This window comes from Eupeodes corollae, chromosome 1 (assembly GCF_945859685.1).
Source record: "Eupeodes corollae chromosome 1, idEupCoro1.1, whole genome shotgun sequence".
NCBI lineage: Eukaryota > Metazoa > Arthropoda > Insecta > Diptera > Syrphidae > Eupeodes > Eupeodes corollae.
In genome coordinates, this window is record NC_079147.1 from 136,417,119 (window position 1) to 136,436,393 (window position 19,275).

The following is a 19,275-nucleotide window of genomic DNA, read 5'->3' on the forward strand; positions in this document are numbered from 1 at the left end:
TATAAATCTGACACAATTTGAATTAAAGTTTCTATACCAATCCGATTTTGAAAAAACATTTGTTTATAAATTTGAGGCCTACCTGCACAAATGACTTAATTTATTGATGTCCTTTAAGGATATGGGGTTTTACCTGTTTCCTAGTTTAGTTTAGAGTCATCTGAGAAGCTTTTCGACGTTGCTGCTTCTAAATGCACTTCATTTCAAACTTGTTTGTGTTTAAAACCAAAGAAAGTTCCCATCCATGAGAGAAGTTTTTTGTTGGATCAACGAAATAAAAGGAAAATGGTTATAAGCGGGGTTGACAAGAAAGAAACAAATTTCTTGAAGAAACGACAGCAGAGGCAAATTGAAGAGTCAAAGAGGGAAGCAAAAAAATGGTCTACGCAGGAAACGGATATTGTCTCAGGAAATTGCATTGAAGTCTTGGTGCGTGAATCTTCCCCAGAAACACATTCGGTAACAGAGGCATCAACAACAAACCCCCCTTTGACAGAGGCACCATCGACTTCAAGAGCTTATTGCAATAGATTGATGTTGCCAACAGTTGCCAAGGTATGTGATCGATACGGTTTATCGACGCGATCTGCTGCTGCTGTCGCTTCTGCTGTTTTGGCTGATGTCGTCTTGGTTTCTTCCAAAGTTTCAACTCTTATTATAGACAAAAATAAGATCCACCGAGCTGTATCGAAATCACGTAAAGAAGCTTTAGAAGATATTGGAGGGGTGCGTTAACTATTTCGCCACCTCTTTCCGAAAATTGATGAGTAGAAAGTTCAGATCAAAACAGCTTGGACGTGTGATGGCATGCGTTGTAACCAAAGTTGGTGCAAAAGGTTATCCTATGTAGTGGAAAGACCAGCAAGAGAGGAAGAAGAAGGCAAAAGAATTGTGACGGTCACCATAAGCTGCCAGACACGTTGATCTTCTTTTTATCACTTATTTAATATGACAAATATCTACTTGTTTTGTTTTCACTTGGCATTATAAACTTTTTTATCAGAGGAATATTTGCTTTCGTATTTTATAATTTAATCTTGCATAAATTATTCGAATGAAAAACATCTTAGAATGCTGTCTATCGCCCATTCTATCGAATGTTTAAAAGAATGGTCTTCACGGAAGTTACATATTTGATTCATTTCTTTAAACTGTAATTTTTAATTCGTTCTCGAAACGTTTGAGAATATCATCTAAACAGTCACATGGCGTGCAGTACACGGGTGCAATTCTCCAAGCAAAAATAAAAATAGACTAATTTCTTATTTTGTTTAAATAATATTTTAACTTATTTATTATGATTTAATTAACAAAAACATAAAAAAAACATAATTTTCTTTTTTTTGTATTTACATTTGTGTATAAACTGGATTGATGGTTAATACATTATGGAGAACAAACAAATTAGATTTTACATATGACGGGTATTACCAAAGCCACCATGGCCAGATTGTGAAGCGCCCTTATTGAAACCCATTTGTAAATTAAGTTCAGCATTGTGTGCACGCAATTGTTCTTCGGTGAATGTACGCTTGTTTTCATCTGCCATTTTTGGTCCCAAACTTGGTCCATTATATTCAGGGTGTTTTTGAGTCTACACAAATTTAAAAAATGGAATTTAACAATAATTTAATAATAGCTTTATAAAATGTTTTAACTTACAAGACGTCCCAAAGAGTACAAACAAAGTGTAACTTGTGGGATATTTCTACGTTCAAAAAGATCAGCAGTTTGGAAGATTTCTTCCTCTGGAACTCCGTACTTCTTGATACCAGCTTGGAAACGTTGAATATTTTCCATCAATTGGAAATTAGTTCCACGTTCTTGGATTTTCTTTACAGAACCAGGAGCCAGTTTGTTGATCAATTTGCACAAAACAATACCATCTTTCAAAATGTCTTCGTATTGGCCGCTTGGTACTTTCTCACCAAGTACATCGAAAATCCATTGAAGGACTTCAGCTTCAGTTTCCTTGTTACGAGGCTGAGTAAGGAAAAAAAAAGAAATTAATTAAATTAATACTAAAAAATATGGTAAAAATTAATAAGTATATAATTTGTGTTATCTGACTTCATCCATCTTCCAATAAATGAGGAAAATGAAGTTTTTAAAAAATAAGCAATTAGTTGTTTTTTGCAAATTTTTGAGAATCATTACTTTTATTTCGTGATACTTGGTATGTTTATGTATAAATTATAGGTGAACAAAACACCTTTAATATTTAATGCTTAACCATCATCGTAACCTATAGCCTTAGGTCACAAAAAACAACAAATCCTTAGAGACGTGTCTATTGAATGAACTTGATGAAAATAGCTTTTATTTTTCCTCAAGAGATTTTATTAATTGGCTTGGTTTATTTATAAACTTGATCAAATGTTTTGTGGTTTGGTATTCCTCGTAATGGTCAACATTCAGTTATACACATACATATAATAGACTTTCCCTTAAACCAGGTGTAGAATAGGTGGTGTTTTTTGTTTTTTATGAAAGAAAGAAAATTTTCATAGAAATCAGTGGGATAAAGTTGTTGTTTTTCTTTTAAAATAAACAGCTTTTTTTCTTTCTGTTTTAAGATTTATACCCATTTTTAATTGAACTTTTTTAAGCGTTGATGCGGCAGTTTAAAGGTGTTAAGGTTAATTATACCTACGGGATCAAATCTTTACGTAAAATAAAATCCAACCGAGGGCTACGGCGGCGGCGACGACGACGGGCGATAATAAACAGAGATTTTCTTTAATTTTTCTTGGAAATCGTAATCTGGAAGATAATGTTCGCTAGGACCAAATAATCTTTTCAGCGAATTTGTACTTATTGAATTAATTTGAAGAATTATTATCGTAGCGAAGTCGAATCTTATAAAAAAGGGCTAAAATAACATTGAAAAGCGTGACTTCTGCATTTTGGCAAAAAGCATGTAATTATGCGATTCTGTTTCAGAATCATTACAATTTACCGCTACAAAATGGTGATTCTGCCATAGCCATATATCGAGTTTAAGAGATTATGGTTTACAAAATCGTCCAAATACGCAAGCAATTGGCAAAATTGTGAAGAAATTTAAAGAGACTGGCATTACAGATATTGTAAGACCTGTGCATCATAGTTTGTTTCGTACCATTTAAAATATCGCTGCTGTAAGTGAAATTGTTGCCAAAGACCCGATTGTGTCGATTCCTCGTTGTTCTTAGCAACAATGGCGTATTTTTCATTTGGATCTAGGTACATCTTCATCCATATAAAGTCCAGCTCACACAACAACTGAAGCCAGCTGACCATTCACAACGCCGTAGATTCGTCGAAAAGGTGCTTCAACAACAGACGGTGGATGGCGCACAGTGGCTCCTTATGCAAAACTGCTTGCAATATTTATTTTTCGATTGGGTCTATAATGTAAAACTTTTTAGTTAACTGGATTCACAAATACTTGGAGCTCAAGTAATCGAAAAAATTATTCAATTAGGCTTTATTTTTTTTTCAACTTTGAATGTAAAAACTAGAAAAAGGGCTTCGAAACTCTTTTCGTTTTTGTTTTCATAATATGCGGTGCCATTATTTTGATCGATAAATGTTTAACCTAATGTTAAATTAAAATTTTAATTTAAGCTTTTTGTAAACACTACTTTTTGCACACTATTGGATTTTTTCACTATGTTCCAATATGATAAAGAGACTAGTGAAATCATAAATACCACAGTCAATAATATTAAAAGTCAAATAGCAGATATTCAACCAACAATATATCAACTTAATGAAGAAACAACTCTAACTGTGAATAACGTGTTCTTTTTAACTATGATAAACGGAGAAGTGTTAACGAATTAACGGAAACAAAGTCTACGCGGTTATGTCCGATATGCAAAAGGGCACAAAAGAACTTCAATTAAGATGAATCAATTGAGGACGAACATAATTACGAATATGGAATCTCTCCACTGCACGCTAGAATCAGATGCATGGAATCTATTTTGAAGCTTGTGTATACTGTTCGCAAAGAAGAAGAAGGTACTGATGAATCGATTAGGACCAAGGAAGCGGAAAAAAAGAAGAAAACAAGAGATCCAAAGGCGTTTTCGCCATGAGCTTGGCTTTGATGTGGATAAACCAAAGCAAGGGTTTGGTAACACTTATGACAGAAACACAGCAAGAAGATTTTTCAAACAGTCAGGTGCAACCGCTCGAATACCTGGAGTTAATGGAGAAGTTATATTGAGGCTCAAATTAATATTGAATGTTTTATTGCAGAGAAGTAGTGAATGCAGTATACTAAGAAACCGGCAGAGATTTTAAAACTAAAGTATCCAAAAAAAACTACTCACACCTATTCTACACAAAATATTGGTTCATACTCAAAATATCATTGAATATCAATAACTACCACTTGGACAACTGTCAAAATAAGCCCAGGAATGCCAAAATAAAGACTACAAGAAATATCGATATCAGAATACGTGTAAAGTTTCCAGGATTTGGCAAAATGAGAACCTATTTAACATGCTTGCAACCTTTTCGGATCCACTTATTTTATTCTTAAGGCATGTGAGAAGTCGAACAGATCTGAAAGAACGATACTTTCCAGAAATGATGAGTTTATTATACATTTCCGCGGACTTAGATTTGGTCCTTTTTCTTTTCGCTCGAATCGAATTTTATTCGATTTGAGAATTGCATATTAAAATACCCCTATGTTTATGACCTTTGTTAAAACTTCTTATTTTAACACAAATTTCTGAAAATGTAAACAGTTTTTTTTTTAAAGTCACAATTTTTTTAGCCTTGGAAATTTCAATGAAGATAAAAAAAATTAAAGCAATATCTTTATTCTTTTAGGAGATATGATTTTTGCAACCAAAAAAGTCAAAACGACAACTGTGGCGGCAATTTTTCGAACTACATTTTCTTCAACGACGAAACACATTTCTTACTCGGAGGGTATGTTAATAAACAAAACTGTCATCTACAAAAAGTCTCTGTTTGGTGCGTCCTTAGGTCCGGAGGTTTGACTGGACCTTTCTTCTTCGAAAACGACGATAGAATGACTGCCACCGTCGATTAGGAGCGTTATGCTGATCATGATAACCGACTTTTTTTTAACTGCTATTGAATTAATGCGACTTTTAGAATATGAGTTTCTACATGATAATGCCATATGCCGCACCATGATATACCATTTATATCAACTGACCACCAAGATCATTAGATTTGACACTGCTGGACTTTTTGTATAGGCCTGCGCGAAAGACCGTGTATATGTATAAACCTTTAAGTCTTGGCCACTTAAAAGCCAACATTCTTTAAGTTATGGCTGAGATACCACCCAATAATAGTCGTCAAAAATTACTCAAGAGAATTGATACTTGCAACAATTCGTGTTTTTTTTTCTGATGTGTTTTATTAACTTCCCATACGAAGTTATTGTAATGGGTAAGATTTGTCAAATTGAAAATTTTGACATTTCTCGACGTTTCAAGGTCCCTAGAGTCGAAATAAAAGATTTTAAGAAAGATGTTTGTGCGTGCGTGCGTGTGTACGTACGAACGTACGGACGACGTAAGACGTTTTTTCGTTGTCCATAGCTCAAGACCCAGAAGAGATATTGATTTCAAATAAATTTTGTTATACAGATAATAAGGCAGAATGGGCTCTCAAGAAAATTGCGTGGCTGGTTTTTTTACCATAGGAGTTTGAAAAAAGGTGAACATTTTGGTTAACCCTAAATATCTTACGAACCAAAAACGCTAGCGACTTATATTAAATTTTATATAATATAGTCTAACGTGATACCAAACAAGTATATTCTTTGGAAAAATTCCATTCAACAGTTTTTTTTTTATAAATCTAAAAAACTGAAGAAAAAAAATTTGTCACCTCCAAAATTTTAAGACTAAAATATGATTTCAACTCTAAAACAATTTTGTGCAACTAAGAATAATGCTTTTCACATCTGCTAAAATTTTGAAAAAAATCGAATTGACATTTTTTTTTATAAAAAATAAAAATCAAAAAAAATATTACACAAAATTGGTAAAAATTGAATACCGATTCAAATATCTTTTCAAAAACTTGAAATTCGGGCTTCAGTCTTATTTTATCTTTTAATAAATATTGTTTTAAATATTCAGTAAAATTGTGAGAAAAATCGAAAAAATCTTAAAAAAAATTAATAAAATTTGGTAAAAATTGATTTTCGACTCAAATTTTTTTTGAAAATTTTGAGATATTAGCTTTAATTTACTTTTATCTATTAAAAATATTGTTGTCAACATTCAGTAACATTTTGAAAAAAATCGAATGTACAGTTTTTTTACAAAAAATTAAAAACACAAAATAATTAACAAAAGTTGGTAAAAATTGATTTTCGACTCAAATATCTTTTCAAAAATTTGAAATATTGGCTTCAAACTAATTTTATCTTTCAAAACATATTGTTGTTAACATTAAGTAAAATTTTTAAAAAGATCGAGTTAAATGTTTTCGTACAAAGAATTAAAAACCTAAAAAAAATTTAACAAAAGTTGGTAAAAATTTATTTTCGACTTAAATATCTTTTCAAAAATTAAAAATATTGGCTTCAAACTTATTTTATTTCACAAAAAATATTATTTTCGATACTCGGTAATTTTTATATAAAAATCCAACAGTTCATTTTTTCAAAAAAAATAAAATCTACAAAAAATAGTACGCAAATTGATACGAGTACATATAGACAAACTTTTAAGCAAGACAAATCGACAGACAGAATGGGAAGTTATCATTGTGGGTCGCATCCCAGCCTCTTTTTTAATTTTACTTTTGAAACCGCAAAATGGATAACCCTGTATTTGGAGTAACTAACAAAATATTATTCCAGTTTGTACTGAATTTATTCTCAAGTTCTTGAACATGTACACTCAATATATCAAAACTTAAATACATTAAATGTAAGTATATGGGTTTTCCCATAGGTTGCTGACAACATTGAATTTATCTATCGTGCCATGATTACCGAATATTTTTGCCCGAATTGGTAGATATGGGCTTGAAAGACATGTGCTTTCAACATAATAATACAACAAGCTACGCATCATATCTTACAATCTATTTATTAAAAAGTGAGTTGCTATTCAACGACGCTTCTAGACCATTTTTTTTCTGGCTATGCTAAGTTCGGTCCTTTCGCCAACTAGCGGAAGACAGCGACGATCAACGGTGGAACTGTAAAACCGAACATTGAAGACAAAATGGGTCTGTTGCGCGAAGTTGAGTTCAATTCATAAATATTTCCATTGTACTTCAAGCGCATAATACATTTTTTAAAATGTCACAAAAGGGTAACGTTTAATTTAAAAAATAAAAGCTGTCAAGTCCTAATTGGAAAAGCTTATGCGTTTAAAAATACAATCATTTTATTACTTTCTTACAATACAAATCTTATTTACAAGAAGAATTATATTCGTTTCTGAATCAAATTCCTTATAGTTTATCCTTCTCCTCCTTATTAAATCGTTTACCTGCCAAATTTTTTCAATAAGTAAACAAAAATTTAGGTAACACTTTTAGAAATCACCCTATACACCCTTTCAACAACATTTGAAGAAATACAAGCCCTTTGAAATGTTTTTTGTAAGGGCTTAGATAGAGAAGGTAAAAATGTTGATAAATGACAGTCAAAATAATCAAATTCGGTCGATGTAAGGTGAATGTCATAATTGATAGTTAAAAAGCTGTCGCAACAAAAATAAAGGGTGATTTTTTTGATGTTAGGATTTTCATGCATTAGTATTTGACAGATCACGCGGGATTTCAGACATGGTGTCAAAGAGAAAGATGTTCAGTATGCTTTGACATTTCATCATGAATAGACTTACTAACGAGCAACACTTGCAAATCATTGAATTTTATTACCAAAATCAGTGTTCGGTTCGAAATGTGTTTCGCGCTTTACGTCCGATTTATGGTCTACATAATCGACCAAGTGAGCAAACAGTTAATGCGATTGTGACCAAGTTTCGCACTCAGTTTACTTTATTGGACATCAAACCAACCACACGAATGCGTACAGAAGAGAATATTGCGTCTGTTTCTGAGAGTGTTGCTGAAGACCGTGAAATGTCGATTCGTCGCCGTTCGCAGCAATTGGGTTTGTGTTATTCGACCACATGGAAGATTTTACGCAAAGATCTTGGTGTAAAACCGTATAAAATACAGCTCGTGCAAGAACTGAAGCCGAACGATCTGCCACAACGTCGAATTTTCAGTGAATGGGCCCTAGAAAAGTTGGCAGAAAATCCGCTTTTTTATCGACAAATTTTGTTCAGCGATGAGGCTCATTTCTGGTTGAATGGCTTCGTAAATAAGAAAAATTGCCGCATTTGGAGTGAAGAGCAACCAGAAGCCGTTCAAGAACTGCCCATGCATCCCGAAAAATGCACTGTTTGGTGTGGTTTGTACGCTGGTGGAATCATTGGACCGTATTTTTTCAAAGATGCTGTTGGACGCAACGTTACGGTGAATGGCGATCGCTATCGTTCAATGCTAACAAACTTTTTGTTGCCAAAAATGGAAGAACTGAACTTGGTTGACATGAGGTTTCAACAAGATGGCGCTACATGCCACACAGCTCGCGATTCTATGGCCATTTTGAGGGAAAACTTCGGAGAACAATTCATCTCAAGGAATGGACCGGTAAGTTGGCCACCAAGATCATGCGATTTGACGCCTTTAGACTATTTTTTGTGGGGCTACGTCAAGTCTTAAGTCTACACAAATAAGCCAGCAACTATTCCAGCTTTGGAAGACAACATTTCCGAAGAAATTCAGGCTATTCCAGCCGAAATGCTCGAAAAAGTTACCCGAAATTGGACTTTCCGAATGGACCACCTAAGACGCAGCCGCGGTCAACATTTAAATGAAATTATCTTCAAAAAGTAAATGTCATGGACCAATCTAACGTTTCAAATAAAGAATCGATGAGATTTTGCAAATTTTATGCGTTTTTTTTTTTAAAAAAAGTTCTCAAGCTCTTAAAAAATCACCGTTTACATACTTATGTATGTCGTTTCTGAATAGAAATTTGTTTTCAGTTACGTTTTTTTAGGTACAAAAACACATTTTTGTGACCGACAAAGCTTACGACATTCGAAAAACACAAAAAAAGTAAGAATTTTATTTAAACACAGCCAATTTGATACTTTTAGTTAGATTTTTTATAACAATCAATTTAAAATGTCACCGTAGCAACAATAAATTGTGACAATTATAATCTGGAAATTGTTCAATCGAATTGAATTGAGTTGAATCATCTTTGATTATCAAAAATATGATATAGTCAATTATCACCAAGTTCTCCATATTTTCTAACTTTGTCCATACCAAATTGCAGAGCATGTAATGGATCTCCCTAATAATTAATAAAAATTTCGGATTGTGATTTAACGGAGTGCAAAACTTGACATCTAGTATTACCGATACATATATACATGTACATACAATTCACTGTAGATAAGATATCTATTCAAATAAAAATAAAATTAAAAAAAAATAATACAAAATTAGAAATTGGAAAAAAACTCAATTATAAATCCCTCACTGTGTTGCCCAGCATCAATTTATTCCACAGCAATTAATGCTCGCCATGTACGAATGGCCTTATATCGATGTCAGTTCGGGTCCTTGTTTTTATATTCTAAAATTAAGTAGAACATTGAACATGACCATAACACCCACCCATCTACACGCCCACTCACTCGCAGCGCTCCTCGTCCTGGTTCAATTGGCATTCTAATCGAACATTTGTTTCTCCGAGAATATAACCCAATCCCAATCGACCCCCTCCCTGCCCCCATGTGTCGTTTCGGTTCGGTATCCGTGTCGCCCTTGCCCCTTATTGAATGTGCTTAAAACAAATCCAAAAACCAAAATAAAGTACAAATAAACACGTCCGTTCCGAGGGCAATTCCGTCGCTTCGCTCGGTCCAACGGACAGACGGACGAACGGACGGACCAGTGAACATTTTTTTTGTCTGTTTGTTTGTTTTATTTTTCGTTTTTAATTGAATGCCTCCGAATATACATACAGAGTGGAAAAACGAAATTTATTGGAAAATTAAATTTCACATTGAGCATTAATAGTTGGGCAGTCGTCCAAAAAATCACAAAATGTATGCATTTATGTTTGAATTTAAATCTGACGTGGACGGCACGTCCGGCGGCTGGCTTATGCGGTGTGCTGTATATACTGTATATACAAAACTGTGGCGGCGTTGCGGAGCGTGGCGTAAACTGAAAACTATGAGAACTGAGGACGAACGCAAAGAGGAAGCCAAGTGTTATCGACTTTTCATATTCCCTCAGGCTCCAACGAAATTGTCAAACAATAATGTGATCCGCTCGGAAGAATTTGGTGCTGTTTAAGGTCCCTCTTGAGTTTTTTGTTTTTTCGGATGGAGTGGGAATGGGTATATTTTTATTTTGGAAAAACGCCAAAATGATATCACTTTTATTGAAGGCCTTGGTTAATGAATTTTATATATTTTTTGCAACTATGTCGGCATAGATATTGAGGGGGAGGGCCAGAACGCACACCGGACGCAAGAGGACCATGCAAATGTGGGTAATTATCAAAAAATAATACCAACCGTAAGGAAAAAAGTATTTAACTCCCACTGTGCTGCTGGCTGACGGTGTCGTTACGTCAGCAATATGTGTGTGTTATTTTCTTCTCCAAAAAACCATTAATTTGATAGAGTTTTCATTTTTTGCAGAAACCTTTATTTTAATTGGGTATTTTGTATCGTTTTTTTCTATTTTGGTTTGCATGTTTCGTTTATGTTTTTATATTTTTTGTGTTGGTTTAATTATAAACAAATTGATTGCGATTGTAGGTAAGTATATAGAATTGCAAAAAAAATTAAGCACGAGTTCATAGTTCCGCTGTAGACCTGCCTATTCAATTGATCTTCTGAATGCTAGTTAAATAGGCTACAAAGTATACTTTTAATTAATTTATATGATACCACACATATTTTATTTTTATATGTGCATACATACATAAATAATTTTTTATTATTTTATAAAAACAATTTTTTGTTGGATTTAAAATAATGACTTCGAAAATTAAATAGGGCACATATTTTTAAATTTTCAAAGAAAGTTATTGTAATATGTCTGCCATATCCGATTGACGATTTTGTACATTTCTCGAAGCTTAATGGCCAAGGTCATATCTCAAGACCCAGTGGAAAAATCGACTTCAATTACATCTGTTAACATTTTTGTAACAATGGAACAGACTGCTTTCATATAAAAACTAAAATAAAAAGCGGCTGGGATGCGACAATATTTGTTTATCGATAAAAGTAGTTTTAAGCCAATATCTGAAAGTTTTGAAAAGATATTTAGGTCGAAAATCAATTTTTATTAACTTTTGTTAAATTTTCTTTCAAGTCAATTCAATTTTTCTCAAAAATTTTCCGAATGTTGAAAACAATATTTCTTACAAACAAATATTAGTTAAAAGCCATAATCTCAAATTCTTGAAAAGATATTTAAGTCGAAATTCAATTTTTACCAACTTTGAGGAATTTTTATTTTTTATAAAAAATAACTGTCCATTCGATTTTTCTCAAAATTTGACCTGATGTTAAAAACGTTACTTTTCGTTGCACATAATTGTCTTGGAGATAAAATCTTTTTGTTTTCGTAACATTTTCAAACTTACAATTTTTTTTTCAGTTTTTTGATGTATAAAAAAAAACTGTTAATTGAATTTTTTTTCAAAAAATATATTTGTTTGGTATCACGTTACAATATATTATATAAAATTGAATTCAAGTCTCTAGCGATATTTGTTCATGAGATATTTATGGTTAACCAACATTTTTACCTTTTTTAAACTGCTATGGTAAAAAAACCGCCCACACAATTTTTTAAAAGCCCTTTCTGCAGATTTCTTCCTTTTTATCTGTATAAGAAAAATTATTTGAAGTCGATATCTCTTCTGGTTCTTGAGCTATTTATTACGAAAAAAACGTAGCGAACGTTCAAACGTACATACGTACATGACTATGTACACACGAACGCACACACATCTTTTTAAAAATCTTTTATTTCGACTCAAGGGACCTGAACGTAGAGAAATTTCAAAATTTTCAATTTGACAAATCGGAACCATTATAATGACTTCTTATGGGAAGTTAAAAATATTACTAAAAGTAGGTAAACATTTATTTTCAACTCTACTATATTATAAACAATTAAAAAAATTGCGTTCAAACTAGTTTTGCAAAATTTTAAAGAACATTATTTTTAACAAAAATCCAATTGAAATTTTTTGTTGTTAAACATACAAATCTTCACAATATTGGTAAGAACAAATGTTTGAATCCAATATATCAAAAATCGCCTTCGAACATGTTTTATTCTATGCAAAATATTGTTGTTGACAAAAGCTCTATCGGTATTTCATGCAAATAAAAGCTTTTGAATAATGCTACATCAACTGGGGAAAATTGGTTTTCGATTGAAAATCGTGGAAAACAACAACAAAATTGAAATCAAACTAAGCTTGCTATTTTGTTGTTAACTTAAAATTAATTTTTTTTTGAAAAATTGAATTGACAACTTTAGAGAAAAGACCCGAACTTCTACAAAAACAACTAAAAGCTTATAAAAAAAGGTTTTTGACTCGAGTAGATATCTTGAGAATGAAGAGTGATACTAAAACTAAAATTTGTTATTAATATTTTCTAAAAACTATAGAAATAACGACAAAAGATTAAAGTGTCAGCATTCAATTTTTACTGGCATCATATAGGAACTATATGACAAGTTTTGCATTCGTAAAATCTTTCCAACTGGAGAAGTCGGGTCCCCGATTCCTTCTGGCTATGTGTCTGTCGGTTTGTCCTGGCCCCTGTAGACAAAACCATTGGGTTGATTGACTTCTAATTTTGAAATTAAGGTTTTGAACCGATTCGTGTAAGGCGTTTTTTTTTAAGTTTGAAAATAACAGTAGTGCCCATACAAATTGTTTGTTCAAAAAATCAAAAACTTGAATTTTCTAAAAAAAACAAATCGATAGATTTTTTTAAATTTTCGCTAACATTTTTTTCCCAACATGGCATCTTTTAATAAAAAAGGGTACTCCCCATAAAATCGATGTTTAGTTTTTAAGTTTTCTCACGAACTATTCTACCGATTTCAATACTTTTGTTTGGACAAGCTCTTATACTGTCTTAACAATATGAGATGATCCAAAATGTTATTCTTTATTTTTTTGATTAAACAAAATTTGAATTTACGTTTTCTTTCAATTCGAAATCTTGAAAATAGGTCATAATTGTTTTACGAAATTAAAATGCAAGACATATGTAAATAAGCTTTAAATATCTGCATACCAAAAACATTGTAATTCTAAAATTGAAAAAAGAGGCTGGGATGCGACCCACACTGATAACTTCCCATCCCGTCTGTCTATTTGTCACGCTTAAAAGTTTGTAGGCTTTCGTGTTGGCTTAAAAAAGTTGTCGGTTAGTTTTTCTTCTAAATTAAAAGTGTTGACAACAATTTTTTAAAGCCAATACCTAAAAGTTTTGAAAAGATATTTGCGTCGAAAATCAATTTTTATTAACTTTTGTTAAAGTTTCTTTCAAGTTTTTATTTTTTGTAAAAAAAATGTCAATTCGATGTATCTTAGAATTTTACTGAATATTGAAAACAATATTTTGTAATAGATATAATAAGCTTAAAGCCAATATTTCAAAGTTTTGAGAAGATATTTGAGTCGAAAATCAATTATTATTAACTTTTGTTAAGTTTTCTTTCAAGTTTTTATTTTTTGTAAAAAAAAACTGCCCATTCGATTTTTCTCAAAATTTATTTTTCGATGCACTTAATTGGATTTTTTTCAAAAAATATATTTGTTTGGTATCACGTTACAATATATTATATACAATTTAATTCAAGTCTCTGGCGTTTTTGATTCGTAAGATATTTGGGGTTGAACAAAATGTTCATCTTTTTTAAACTGCTATGGTAAAAAAAAACAACTTTCTTTGGAGCCCTTTCTGCAATACTATCTGTATAACAACATTTTTTGAAGTCAGTATCTCTTTTGGTTCTTGAGCTATGGACAACGAAAGAACATCGCGAACGTACGTACACACGCACGCACGCACAGACATCTTTCTTAAAATCTTTTATTTCGACTCTAGGGACCTTGAAAAGTCGAGAAATGTCAAAATTTTTAATTTGTCAAATCGGACCCATTACAATAACTTCATATGGGAAGTTAACTAGACTCTTGTTCTCTAAAAGCTCTACCAGCAAATTCTATACGCCGAACTAGCCGACATTTTTTGGGCCTTAATAGTTTTATTATAAACAAAGTATTATTAGAAGATTACCCTAATAATCCCAACACGATTAAATAAACATATTTCACACGTCCGACCCCACCTGAAGTGGTTGGCGCATTATTATTTATAGAATTGATGCATTTCTCTAAACAGAAATGCAATTTTTTTTCTGTTATTTGTTTTTGTTGTTAATAAAATAAATGTGTATTTTAAGTATAAATTAGTGTTGATGTCATGTTCACATAATTAGCATTAGAATGTTTGAAAAATGCAAAACATTTCAAGTGGAATTAAATATATAGAAACATATATTTTATGATTTCACTTTCAACACATCAAGTTTAATTGCAATTTTATTAAACAATTTATTTTTAAAGAATCAAATTAACAAAATTAATTTATTTATGGTTTTGACTTACAGCCATTTTTTTTTAAATTTTGGTTTCGAAAAAAATTTTAGTTGTAAACTTAATATCAAATCCGTGTAGTTTACGCGACCGAAAACTGTTTATTTTGTTACAATTTAGAAAATGCAAAATGTCTTGTACGATCGAAATCAGAATTTATACTGAAGCAAATTAAGTCTTTTTAGTTTCCATGTTCATTTGAACAAAAATAAAATATATTAAGTTAATTTTATAAAAGAAAACTTTTTTTGGTGGACAATGGTTGGGGTGGGGTATCGAAGGAGGGTTTTCCATATCCAAATTCAATATAAAAGCAATAATTCTAGCGAGATTTTGCGCAAAAAATGTTGTGTATTTTCATTAAATATACGATAAACATATATACATATGAATATTATACATATACACACAAAATAATTACAAACGAGCCGCAAAATAAATATTAAAAACAAAATAATATTTATAATTAATAAGATTATTTTTGTTTTTCGCATAGATAGTAAAAATATACAATAATTGTACATTACATACAACAACGTCAGTATTCAAACACTGAACTTATGGATAAGTGTTAAAGTCTTCTAATATGATCATTGATCATAGATCATGTATTTTCAGTGGAAACTTACATACATTTTAAGTATATATGAACATGCACATTTGTAAAAATATAAATAATGTGATGAGCGAATATTTAATTATTTTTGAAGAATCATTTAAGTTTTTAGGAAGAAATATTTGAAATACTAAATGCAAAAGATATCCGTGGCAAAATAAATGAAATGGAAAAAAGCATCAAAATCAAAATGCATTCAAAATAATATTGATTCGATTGGTTTTCTAGCTCAAGGTTAGTTTATAATAAATTTACCATGGTCGGGGATTATTATGTTATATCCTTAGTTGTATACTATGTCATGTTTAGGCGGACAGAAAAATGATAGATAGGCAGGTAACAAAGTAAAAATAAACAAACATACCTATAAGTGTTTTTCATTAGAATTCTATAAACAAATTTAATTTTTAGAATATATTTTTTTTCTGCATCATGTGTACAAAATTAAAACTTTATAAATCATTATGAAGACTGCGAAGTGTGAAGTGATGGAAAATGTTGTTTCTTTTTATTTCATTTGTCGACATCCAATGCTGATTAGGTTATTTGTGTGACTGTCAAGGTTTAAAACTTGAGCATGGTTAACAATACTGACCTCAAGTTGACAGTTCTGTTGACTTATAATAGTGGGTGTATGCTAATTGATCGTTTGACAAGTACACAAAAATAAATACAATTTTGATATTTATTTTAACACAAGTACATTATAATTCACTTTTAACTGGGAAATATAAACATAAGATTGAATTAATCTTTGTATATGACATTTTATTATTGAAATTGACTCAAAAATTATGTTGTAACAAATTCCATTGTCCTTGGGATCCTCAAATTGAAATTAATGAAATTTTATGCCTAGTGGGTTCAAAAATATAATCTATACTATACTATAAAGTATTACCAGCTGACCCGGCCACGCGTAGCTGTGGTTAACGTTTTTTGTCATATTACATTGTTGTTAACTATTTAAGGGAAAACGGTAGAAGAACATCAGACATGGGCACCACCATGCCTTTTTAAATATATGATATTTGTACAAAACATGGCGAGCTTTTATAAGTGATTTGCCACTACCGTCACCCGCTATTACAATGAAATATTTAAAGGGTTTTTCAATAAGGGCTGGTAGATGTTGAAATGGAATAAAACAAGTTGTGTGAGGTATTAACAATTTTGTTTTTATTTGAAAGCCGTAGGAAGCTATTAAGTATGGAATATGACATCATTCTTACGGTGGCACGGATCCGAATGATCCAATTTTCAATGATTTTTCCACATAGATCAGACTGATTTTGAGCGATGGCCTGTGTTATGTTCACCTTAAGGGCATCAGTGGATTGTGGTTTATTTGCATAGACCTACGACTTCAAGACACCCTACAGGAAAAAGTCTAGCGGGGTCAAATCGCATGATCTTGGTTGCCAATTCACATCTCGCTTGCAAGAGATGACCTCACCCTCGAATCATTCATGCAAAATGTCACTTGTGGTATTTGCTTTGTGGCACGTAGCGCCGCGCAGCCGACATGCTGCTGAAACCACATCTCGTCTGGGTTCATATCGTTCAATTTGGGCCATAAGAAATTAGTTATAATCATTATGCAGCGCTAGCTGTTGACGGTATCCGCCTCACTAACGTCTCTTTCAAAAAAGTAGGGAGCAATTACGCCGCCGCGCAGCCCAAAATCCACACCAAACGGTAACTTTTTGACGCAGCCATCCAAAAATGGGCCATGTCACTAAACATAATTTTTAAGGCAAAATGGTTATCCTCTTCCAAGCAATTCTAAACCCAGTCAGCGAACAAACGGCATTGTCTATGGTCATGAACTTTGAGTTCCTGGGTCAGTTGGATCCGGTGTAGGCCCAAGTGCAGAGAAAATTCGCCAAGTTAAAGTTTGCGAAAGGCCGAGTTCTTGTGCAAGGCGGGGAAAAGACTGCCTTGGGTTCTGCTGTACACTTTCACGGACTGCGGCGACGTTCTCGGCCGATCTTGCCTTCCTTGAACGTACGGGTGTGGGCTGATTGTTTACTGAACCGGTCGTCTCAAATTTGGCCACCAGACATTGAAGAGTCGACTGTAAAGACTCACCACGTCTACTGTAAAATGGGTGCAATAAGCGCATACATACATTTTTAAAATCTAAACCACAAATGGACATTGTTTGGCCTTGAGACTTATTTATTGAAATGGCAAAAGTTAACTGAATTGGCTGGAGACAAATAAAAGAACCAATCTTCAATCGAAGATTATGTGGTGGCATTGCAGGTATAACTAATAAATTTAAGAGTAGATTTGCAAAATGTACTTTTATTTTAATTAACAACAGTAGGTATCGATTGATTTAAAAGACATCAGATCGCCTGGTAACAACAGTTGTTTCTTGAAGATATTTTCATCAACGTCAATATGTTTGGCTGGCAAAATAGCCCAATAATTCAAGTAACTACTTTGTATATCAGCATAAATTCTTTGAACCAATTCATTTTTGTCCTGAGTGCAAAAAATTGTCATGCAGTTTAATGCATTCCGTAAATGTTTGCAGTTCTATTTTACGATAATTGTGACTGTCAAATAAGCGACAAATAATATTGCAATCATTAATTGAGATGTAAGCTATCCTATCTTTCAAGTTCGATCAAACTACAAACGGTATACAAATTTGATTTAAATCAGTGAAGTAGTTTGGGAGTCCATCGCGGACACGTAAGTTATATATATATGTATATTAAGAAGATAATAAATTTTAAATTTCATTTTTCTGCAACAATGTTAAGAACTACGTTAAATCAGTCTTGAAAAAGTAAGATTATTGCATTTGATATTTCAAATTCATTTGATAGAGTGTGACACCAAGCTCTCTTATCGAAAATGCGTGCTTTTGGTATCGATGAATCACTTTTCCTGTGGGTTAGAAATTATATTTCGGGTCATTTAATTCAAGTAGTATTGGACAGGTTCAAATCTAATATCCACAAAATAAACGCTGGTGTGCCCCAGGGCTCCGTTTTGGCTCCAATTCTCTTTCTTATATTCAAAAATGATCTTTTGTCTGAAACTTCTAATTCTCTACATTGTTTCTGCTTTTCATATTCGTTGTTCTTTAGATGTGGACTACCAACGGCAGCATATTAAAAGCTCATTTAATTCTGATCTTGACAGCATTGCAGAATTGTGAATAAAAAACCCTGTAGAATATAATGCTTCGAAAGCTCAATGTTTTCTATTTTCACAAAAGCGTAACCCTCCCCCATTGCGACTATCCATGAGTGGTACTTTCATCGATGAGATTGAAAAACTAGGAAGGTTTATCACATACCACCATGTTGTGGAGTGATCAAATATTTGACATACCTAAAAATGCTGCTAATAGTTTTGGTTTTCTACAGCGATGCAAGAAGCTTTTTACTCCTTCTGATCTGGCTATAATTTACAAAGCTTTTATACGTCCAAAACTTGAGTATAACTCTCATATTTTTTTGGGATAAAATTGAAAAAAGATTGGAGTTCGTCCTCTTACCGAGACATTTGCTTCTCTTGAACACCGCCACAAAGTCTCATGCCCGTTTTTTCCGTTATTTTATAAACAATGCTCTATTGAAAAAGCCAGTTGCATTCCTCCCCAACTGGAATTCAACCGTAATACCCGTTCTTCTAGGAATGCTTATATCAGTTAACCCTTGAGCCCAATTTCAGACGTACTGTTAAGTACAGAGATTCTTTCTTTAGCCGCAAGAATTACAAGAATGTGGATGCTTTACCTGACTTAATATTTCCAACTCATTTCTTTACAAAAGTACTAGACTAGTCCTATATATTTGTTACTGGGTATTTGTCAGAACTCGTATCTAAGCAACTCCTCAAGTTTAACTAGGACCTGGTTATAATAATTACAGAGTTATTATATATATAG

General features: G+C 32.4%; 1 protein-coding gene across 1 annotated transcript; it reads right to left on the reverse strand.

The window, feature by feature from the left end:
- Positions 1–1,258: 1,258 nt before the first annotated feature.
- On the reverse strand, positions 1,259–14,918 carry LOC129941798 (muscle-specific protein 20). Its single transcript, XM_056050522.1, has 3 exons — positions 14,759–14,918; positions 1,663–1,983; positions 1,259–1,594 (listed from the first exon to the last, which is right to left on the reverse strand). The coding sequence occupies exons 1-3, from the start codon at positions 14,762–14,764 to the stop codon at positions 1,412–1,414; spliced, it is 510 nt and encodes a 169-aa protein (XP_055906497.1). The 5' UTR covers positions 14,765–14,918; the 3' UTR covers positions 1,259–1,411.
- Between the last annotated feature and the right edge of the window lie 4,357 nt (positions 14,919–19,275).

Bases quoted from the DNA above. Each gene is read 5' to 3' on its own strand.
- LOC129941798 (XM_056050522.1), bottom strand. The intron at 1,595-1,662 runs GTAAGTTAAAAC...AAATTTGTGTAG, and splicing joins TGTACTCTTTGGGACGTCTT to ACTCAAAAACACCCTGAATA.